This window comes from Neopelma chrysocephalum, unplaced genomic scaffold (genome assembly GCF_003984885.1).
Source record: "Neopelma chrysocephalum unplaced genomic scaffold, ASM398488v2 Primary Assembly neopelma1_186965, whole genome shotgun sequence".
Lineage (NCBI taxonomy): Eukaryota > Metazoa > Chordata > Aves > Passeriformes > Pipridae > Neopelma > Neopelma chrysocephalum.
Genome location: NW_020939039.1, coordinates 1 through 9,232, shown reverse-complemented (window position 1 = coordinate 9,232; position 9,232 = coordinate 1). Strand labels below are relative to the sequence as shown.

The 9,232-nt window shown below is 59.8% G+C and overlaps 1 protein-coding gene across 1 annotated transcript; it reads right to left on the bottom strand.

The window, feature by feature from the left end:
* Positions 1-2,300: 2,300 nt before the first annotated feature.
* Positions 2,301-6,629, bottom strand: LOC113962990 (maestro heat-like repeat-containing protein family member 6). The gene is made up of 13 exons (XM_027673781.1): positions 6,474-6,629; positions 6,158-6,306; positions 5,781-5,928; positions 5,348-5,535; positions 5,120-5,257; positions 4,728-4,842; positions 4,420-4,557; positions 3,881-4,057; positions 3,597-3,749; positions 3,337-3,438; positions 3,007-3,109; positions 2,680-2,736; positions 2,301-2,380 (listed from the first exon to the last, which is right to left on the bottom strand). The coding sequence occupies exons 1-13, from the start codon at positions 6,576-6,578 to the stop codon at positions 2,301-2,303; spliced, it is 1,653 nt and encodes a 550-aa protein (XP_027529582.1). The 5' UTR covers positions 6,579-6,629.
* Between the last annotated feature and the right edge of the window lie 2,603 nt (positions 6,630-9,232).

Sequence of the window (9,232 nt, the reverse complement as noted above, 5' to 3'; positions counted from 1 at the left end):
ACTCCCACCACATCACTCAGAGACTGGAGATCCAGGGCTTCCAATGGCTGGGGCTGTGAGTGGAGTCCCAGTGGAGGAGCTGGTCAGGGCCAGCAAGGTCTATTAGTGCCCTCAGGGTCCTGACAGGAGTGAGGAGAGGCTCCTCACCAGCAGTTTGGGGATTAGCTGCCCCCTGACTGGTAACTTTAGGTGAGGAGAGAGGATGGTGAGGTATGAAATATGAACTGATCTTTTTCTCAGGGAACAAGGAGGAGCCTGCAAGTTTTAGATGTTCGACCCAAGTTGCTTCACTGGAGAAGCTGCTTCTGCTTTTCCAAAACTGGACTCTTTAAAAACTCTCCAAGCTGGGCAGCCAAGACCAAAGCCACCCAGAACCACCAGTTGCTTTGGAAGGCTGGCACAACAGTGGAAAACACTGCACTTACCTGGCAAGAACAGCACCATGAGTCGCACGGGACAGTAAAAGCAGTAAAAGATGCTCCCTGGAGCTGCTGTTAATGCATGGTCCTATGTGCTCAGGTGGGTTTCCTCAGTTATTCTTGCATTGCCCTAATGACTATCGCTATTAATTATTGAAAAAAGGAAGAGCCTGATTGCATCAGGGCAGAGAGGTGAAGGAGAGCTCCAAGATGCACACAGCCACTCTCCCCTCTGTTTAAGGCTGACTGTAAAGAGAAGGTGGCTTTTCTCCAGCTCCAGTGTCCTCCTTACAGCCATGGCTGAGGAGAACCTCAAAAAGTGATCATAAGAGAAGACAGCATATTGCCCTCTTGGAAAGAGGGGAATGATGTGAGCAGTTCATGGCATTTGATGTGACAGCAGAGCACTCTAAGCACTGTCTCAGGAAGCCAAGTACAGCCAAAATGTCTGCTCCCATCTCCCCCTACCCGTCCCCTCCAGCTACATCTGAGATACGACTGCAATTCACCAACTGCGTTATGTCTGGGAGAAGGGTCTGTTCTCAAAAGTGTCTAAGACAGCTGGAAATGAACTTTAATGACAGCTCAAAAAATAAGTGAAAACTCAGCTCTTCTGCCCGATCATTTCAGGCTAGGCAGTCAATAGAAAGTTGTTACTGCCACTTTTCCTGAAACCTTTGGCCAAAGCCTGTGCAATTGTGCCCACAGCATGCCCGCTTTTGGCATGCTGGCCGGTGTGGGGGCCTGGCTGAGGAGGCCCAGGCGTTGTGGCTGCTGCTGCTCCTGAGCACAGCCTGCTGCTGTTGTCTGTGCCTTGGGCAGCAGCGACCGCGCCGCCCTGCCCGAGGAGCCCCGCGCCCTCCCCGTGCTGGCAGCACCTCCGCGGGCCCAGAGCTCTGGCTCAGCGGGCTCTGGGCCACAGTCCCGTGGGCTGGGCAGCCGCAGGGGCCCGGGCTGGCCCACAGCCCTGCCTCTGCCCCTGCCCCTGCCCCTGGCCGGCAGCCCTTCTGCCGCAGGGATGGGAGATGCCCCGGGCAAGCGCCAGAGCAGCCGGGCTGGCAGGGAACCGGGAGGCTGCCTGGGGGCTGCTTATGGCCTCTGCCCCCACTTGCTCAGGCCTTCCCACACCCTGTCCCCTCAGGCCCTCCTCTGCCCAGCCTGTCCCCTCGCTGCCTCCTGCCACCCACTCCCTCACGCATTCCCCTTGGTGCTTCCCACTCCCTTGTCCCGGCAGGGCCTCCGCAGCACCTCAGCCCTTCAGGGCCTCCCAGCGCCCCGTCCCCTCAGGCTCTCCCCCAGCCCCGACAACCTGCCCGGCAGCGGTGCAGCCCTGAAGGAGCTCCACAGGAGCTGGCTCAGGAGGCACCTCCCAGCCCTCAGCAATCCACACAGCAACACACGGGCAGGCCACAGATGCTGCTTCCCGGCTGGCACAGGCTTGTGGCCACCTGCGAGGACCAGCTTCTCAGGGATCCCCACAGCTCCAGGCTCTGCCCATCCGCTCTGCTGCAAGTGTTGAGGCTCCAGCAGAACCCCCCAAGGCCAAGGGCCTTTTGGGCACTTTCCCTTCCCCGCTGCACCTTTGGGCAAGTGTTGTGGAGCACAAGGGCCCTTTTTCCCTCTTTCTAGGTGCCCTGTGGACACCAGGCACCAAAAAAACCTCCTGAGCCTCTGTGTATGCTAAGAGGAATTTACTATTCTCATGCTGGGGGGACAGGATGAGAAGGGTCTTTTCCGCAGGCTCAGCTGGTCCCATCAGACAGGGTTCCCAGGATCAGTTCTCCGCTGACCTCCGGCAGCTGCCCCACAGAGGAGCCTCCCTATTCTACACATTCTGGAACTGATCTTCAAGCTGCTGGAACCTGGAGAAGACTGAGGTCTCTAGACAGCTCTTAGGATCTCCAGGGTTTGAAGTGCCAGACTTTCCACAGCAGCACTGTCGTGAGTCATGCCTTCAATAACTGGAAAAGAAAAGAACGGAGCCAAGGTCAGAGAGCAGATCTCTGGCGAGCCAAGAAGCCCCTCCTGCCAGGACCATCCCATCCAACTCTTGCCATGGCCATGAGGGAGCAGAGCCCAACAGGATCAGTCGGGAGGTGCTGGCCACCAATACCCCCCCGTGCCCCTGAAATCTCTCTCTGCTCTGCCCAAGCCGTTCCTCACCTCTGCAGGGAGCAGAGCCCTCCATAGCCAAGGCAGGATTGCAGCTCCCTGCCCGGGCTCCGTGCTCCCCTCACCATCCTCCACTGCCCTCACTCACCCTCAATGACGATCTGCAGCTGGAGCTGATGTCCCTTCAGGTACCTTCCGGCCATCCCTGGGAACACAGATCCTGTCAGGGCCCCAGCAGCACAGCTCCCCCCCCGGCGGCGCTGCCGGCCCGGCCACACGCCCTCCTGCCCTGGCAGGGCTGAGCCCGGGGCCTTCCCGCCTCGGGACGCCCCAGGGCTGGGCTGGCACAGGGCGGCAGCAGCCGCCAGGGCACTCGGGGCTCCACAGCACATCCCGGGGCCGCATCCTGCTGCCGTTGCAGCAGCCGGGACTGGGGCCGAGCTGCAGTGGGGCGGGGAGGGAACCTGTGGCTCACCCATGAACTTGAGGGCCGCCTCTCGCAGGGGCTGCTGTGGGCTGCGCAGGTGCGGCAGGGCCTGGTGCACGTACTGGACCACTCGGCTCCGGTCCCTTTTCAGCTGCAGAGAGAGGCAGGGCACGGAGGGAAGGGTTGGCTGGGGCTCTGCCCCTTGGCCGGGCGCTGCCTGCGCCCAGCACTGGCCTCCCCTGCCCGCACGCCCCAGGCAAGGCAGCGGCGGGTGGGGCGCAGGCTGCTGTCCCACAGGCGGCTGCAGCGGTGGGCAGGGGCACAGTGCCAGCCCCGCACTCTGGCCATCGGGGACTGGGGCTGTGGGGTCGTCCTTACCAGGCACTCACTGAACCTCCAAGGCTGCTCTGCCTTCAGCACCTTCACAAGACCCCTCCTCTTCAGAAACCGCGCCGCACGAAGCAGCGCTTCCCGAGAGGCCTGCAGAGCAACAGAGACCAGGACATGGCATGGCAGCCCAGGGCACAGGACCCGTGTCCCTGGACCAAGGCCAGCAGGAGACTGGAGCCTTTGAGGTGCCAGGGTAGGAGACAGCCCAGCCCACTCCCATGGGGACACCAGACCCTGCAAGTTCTCACTTCTGCCACGTCCCGGTTCTCATTATGCCATTGGAAAAAAAGTGGGAGCAGGCTGGAGATCACGTGGGTCTTCAGGAGTTTACTCTCCTCCACTCCCAACTCCATCACCTTTTGGAAGAGGGAAATGGAGAGCAGCTGCACATGGATGTTGTCCTGATGGAAAGGAAGAGGAAAAGACCTCAGCACCAGCTGCTCCAGGCCTGCCGGGGCACAAGCCTGCAAATCCACAGGCCACAGTTTCCTGGCAGCAGCCAGCGCCTGGGGTGGGGGGCACAGAGCCTTACATTGCCAAAGAGTGGCTGGAGCATCTCCGCCAGCTGCAGGGCAGTGGGGGTGGAGATTCGAATGTCTCTGTCCTGGATTTCATTGACGAGTACAGAGAGGGCCATCCTGACCAGCTCTCCGTCTGTATCCCACAGGACATCCGCGAGGTTTGGTGCCAGGGTCCGCATGCCGTCAGCCTGTGTGGAACACAATGCTGTGCTGTGAAGCCATGAATCGTGGAATCCTAGAATATCCCGAGTTGGAAGTGACCCACAAGGATCATTGAGTCCAACTCCTGGCCTTGCACAGGACCATGCCCAACAATCCCCTCGTGTCCCTGAGAGTGTTGTCCTTGAGCTCTGGCAGCCTTGGGGCTGTGACCTCTCCCCAGTGGGGCCTGTTCCAGCGTCAGACCACCCTCTGAGTGAAGAACCTTTCCCTACCACCCAACCTAAACCTCCCCTTGACCAGGGGAGCGCAAGTCCCAGCCAAGCCCAAGCCATTGGGCTCCCCAGCCCCAGGCTGCCGGCACAGCTTCAGCCAATTGCCCCCTCCTCACCATCACAGGATCCTTGCTCAGCACCACGAGGCCTCTGAGCACCAGGCGACGCATCTCTGTGCGCTTGCTCTGCAGGCGCCTTGAAAAGATCTTCACCAAGCTGTCACTCCATTCAGTGGTGTTCAGGCAGTCCAGGACCTGAAAGGCAGGGAGCAGTGATGGGGTGCCCGGCCGGCAGGAGCCCAGAGCCGCACCGGGCTGGGCCCAGGCAGCAGCACAGGGCGCGGCACCGTCCCGGGCAGCTGCGGCTGCCAGAGGGCAGAGAGGTGGAGGCAGGTCAGCAAGGCAGTGCTCGCCATCAGGCTCACCTCCACAAGGAATGCCATGGCAGGAAGCTCCCAGCGTGGCTTCTCCCTGGTGAGCAGCCTCAGCAGGCAGCGGGCAATCCAGTAATACAAGGGGCTTGAGGCACGGCGCATCTCCCTGCCCGGGGGAAACAGGCACCATCAACCCTGAGCCGGGTGGGCAAACCTCTGCCGGGACTCACTGACAGAGTCCTGGTCTCTCCCCACCAGTTTGGGAGGGGATGAGGGCACTCTGGGAGGCGGCTCCTCCTGTGCACCCACCTCTCCCAGCCTTTGCCACTCTGCTCAGTCATCCGTGGCTGACGAGGCCCTCTGGCCCACCACCACGGGCACTGTGTGGGGTGCCCCGTGCACAGGCAGAAAGGACAGGGGCAGCGGGGAAAAGGGGGTCTCACCTGGCCAGCAGACCCACTGCATAGTGGTGGGTGTCAGAGTTGAGGAGTGTGTCCCAGCCGCGCTTCCGTTCCATTGAAAGCACGACAGCTTCACACTCCAGATGACAAAGCAGGGCCTTGGTGGTCAGCACTGCAAACCTGTGTGCAGAGCAAAGCCCAGGTCATCATGCTGGGAGCCCTGAGCAGCCCCGAGGGCATGAGAGGCTCAGGAGGACTGGGACTGAGCACCTCTTGGAGTCTGTGGGAAGGTTGGATTGCTTCTGGCATTCCCTCCACCAGGTGTCAACTTCCTCTGGTGTCTGCTCTGTGCGGATGGAAATCTGGAAGAGCAGATCCACGAGGAGACGGGGGGAATACTTCTTCACTGGCTCTGGGCACTGCAGCATCTGGAGAATCTCCCAGATCACCCTGGTTGCCTGCAAAAGAGAAACCACCCGGACACAGCCCTCAGTGCCCAGACGTCCATGGGAAAGAGCCCAGGTGTGGGAGGGAGAGGCCAGGGAAGACGCAGGGGCAGCCCCCAGCCTGGTGCCCCTGAACCCGCCCCTAAGCCAGGTTTCCAGCCCAGTGCCTGAGGCAGGGAGACGCAGTGCTCGGGGAGGATGGAGAGCTGCTGGAGAAGCCACCTGTGGGCAAGTAAAGTCCAGTTGCAGAAACTCACAGCCAGGCCAAAGACATGTGTGTTGTCCCCGTCGGAGGTGGACGTGCTGTGCCGTGGCCAGTCCTCCATCACGCGGAGCAGCTTTGGCAGCACCTTCTCCATTATCCTTGCCGATGAGGCGATGGTCTTCCACATGGTGGCAGCAGCTCTGTGGGGCCAGAGTTCTGTGTCAGGGGGTGCCGGCCAAAGTGCCTTGAGGAGCAGGGAGGGAGCATGGCAGCAGGATGGGGGCTGACATGGCAGGGCTGGGAAACAGAGGCTCCAGATGGTCCTGGAACCCTCCATCCCTCTGGCAGACCACGTGGGACAGGATGGACAGGCTGATGTGCTCTGAAGGCTGGTAAGCCTCGAGCCGTGAAGGCAGGGAGGCCCTGTACCTGTCACATGATGGGGCACAGCGCAGGAGGGTCACCACAACATCATCAGGGTGTGCCTCAGTCACCCTCAGGAACTCCCTCAGCAGCTTCTCTTCCAGAGTCTCGCTGGCTGTCAGTCTCTGGTGCACGTTCCTGACGAAGGCTGGCACCTGCAGGAGGCATGGGGGAAGAGCTGCCAACTTGCCCAGCTTCCCTGACAAGTGCTTCCCTTCCCACCGCACTGTGCTGGCCTCAAAGGCTGAGAGGGCCCAGGGGAGCTGGCTTGAGGGGCCACAAGCCTGTGGAGTGGCTTGAGCCTTGGGCACAGGCTGCTTACTTGCTTTGGACTGGAGACACCATTCCCCTCAAAAATATCTGCAGTGGGAGCAGAACTCACACTCTCCCCGGGCATGAGGTCAGCGTCTTCAATGCCCTCGGTCATTGCAGCGTCGGCCTCCGCAGTGAGATCAGGCAGTGCAGTCAAAACAGGGTCCGCCTCGAATTCAGTCGGGCTGGGCTCAGGCTGGTCCACGACCTCAGTTGGTGTGGTTGTGGTCCTTGTACGCCGAATGCCCAAGAATTTCAGAAAGGCCTGCAGAAGAACGGAGAGCAGGGAAGAGAGGGATGTGCCATGGTGAGCTCCGACAGCGGTGCCAGGCTGAGCAGGGAGAGCAGGCCCAGCCCAGGAGGTCATGGCTGCAGGTACCTGCACTGCCCTGCGGAAACGGCCACGGCCACGGTCCTGTTGTTGTGTCCGGTCCCGTCCTGGATCTGGCAAAGAGCGAGCGCGGTCAGAGCTGAGGGGCTGCGGGACAGGCCGCAGAACACGGCCCAGCCCTGCGCTCCACAGGCAGGGCCAGCCCCGGCATGCCCGGTGCATGGAGCTGCCGGGGGAACAGTCCCAGGCCCTCTTCCCCTGTCCCTTTCCCTGACCATGTCCACAGGGGACGGGATGGGATGAGGCACAGCCAGCTGCAGCCACCAGCATGTGGCCCAGCTGTGCCACTCACCTTCCTGCAGGGGATGCAACTGCTCCATCTTCTCCGGGTGCTGGGATGGGGCAGCTCCAGGGCCTTCGTTCCTCATCCGAAAGGGCCTGAGCAGGCTCAGGCGTCTTCCTGCCATCCCACACTCTGGCCTTGAAGGCACCTGTGAGAGAGAGACACCTCGGAAGATCTCCGGGTCACCAAGTCTGGCAGGCTGCCCTCCAGGCCACCTACCGCAAGGATTGGAGACTCCGGAAAATTTCCGGGACACCGATCCTGCGGTCTGGCCTCAAGGGCACCTGAAAGAGAGAAAAACCTGACCAATGGTATGGGTCAGCAAGACCTGCACTCTGGCCTCGAGGGCCCCTGAAAGATGGAACAGCCTAGCAAACGCTAGGGGTTAGCAGGTCCTGCAGTGCGGCCTCAAGGGCAGCTGCCGCAGGGATTGGGGACACCTCGCAAAAGCTCAGTGTCACCAAGTCCCACGGTCCGGCCTCGAGGACGCTCGCAGCACAGAAAAACGCCTCCAAAACGCCTCCAAAACGCTCCGAGTCAGCAAGAAAGAGTTGGCTGCACGGGGGCACCGCACAACACCGCTCTGTCCCGCCTGTCCCGTCGCACGCTCCGAGGAGCACTGAGGCGTGGCTGCGTCACCACCAGTACTAAGTCATCCCGTGTCACAAAGGGCCCTGTGACACCCTGCCCCGTGCCATGCCCACCGTGTCACAAAGGGCCCTGTGACACGCTGCCACGTGCCCTGGGGCCTCCCCCAGCCCGCCCAACCTGCCCCAGGTGGGAAGGGGTCTGTTCTTCAAAGTATCTAAGACAGCTGGACACGAACTGTAGGCACAGCTGAAAAACTAAGCAAACCCTCCTGGAATAAATTAGCAGGAGTGGATTAATTTACTCATCAAATTAGTAGTAGTAGTTTACTCATTAAATTGTATTGCATGTTATATTCTATTCTTCTAGACATATATATATATATGTATTACAATCAATGTGCTGTTAAGGTTAGGAGACTCTAGGTTGTAGAATGGTTAATAAATCTGTCAGCACTAGAGACTGATAATTCCGCAGCTGGCAGTTCTCAAGCTAACAAGACAAATTCTTGTGCCTTGCTGTAGGAGTACTTTGTATCTTGTTTTTCTAAAGACATATTGTCCAAAGCGCAGGCCTAAAGTAACAAAGGGAAGGACAAAGATCAAAGGATCCAGGACGAGAACGATACAGAGTATCCAAGATGGACCTCTGGAGATACCTACATAGGAGGCCTCAAGGACTAAGGACTAATTCAAACTATGGAATGGAAAGCACCTGGCAACTGAAACGAGCCTGCAGGGAAGCCAACCAGAACCAAACCTGCAAACTCGGATCCAATAGAAGGATAACAAGTGATTATGGGAGGGGAACTGATGAGGGAATAAAAGTTCCTGGTTTTGCTTCCTGTGCTTGCGTGCCGTGTGTGGAGCAGGGGTCTCCCCCGGCCGTCCAGCACGCTGTTTTGCTTCTTTGCCTTTTATCTAAATCTTTAATAAATTTTTTATTCTTCTATTTCAGCCTAGTTTCATTTCCATAGAACACTCCCCTGCCGTGCCCGCCCACGGCAGCAGAAGGAGCCCCCTCGGCTGCCGACGCAGCCGCAGCGGGAAGGGCACGGGGCCTCCACACAAGCTGGCACGGGCTCCTTGGGAGAAGTGCCGGCTGGTGGCCCTCCCAACCACGGGGCTGTGACACACAGAAGGAACGTGGGGGCAAGGGCACCAGTGCTGCTCCCACCCCATTGCCCGGGCCTGCACCAAAATCAGCAGCTCTGGCAAGTCCTGGCCCAAGGAGACCTGCCACTGCCCCGAGTCCTGGCAGAGCTGGTGCCCGTCTCCTACCCCACAGAGCTGTGTCCCCAGGGCACTCCTCTGCCACAGGGCAGCCAAAGCCAACGGGCACTGATGTCTGGGCTCTTGCAGGGGCTGTTGGGAGCGGCAGCTGGAGCAATTGGTGGCCGTGCTCGGCAGCTGACAGAAGCACTTTCTTCTCGTGGGAATAATTTTTTTCCGTGCAAGTGGTGAGCTGCAGCACAAAACCCCCTCAGTTGCTGAGTTTTGCAGGAAGA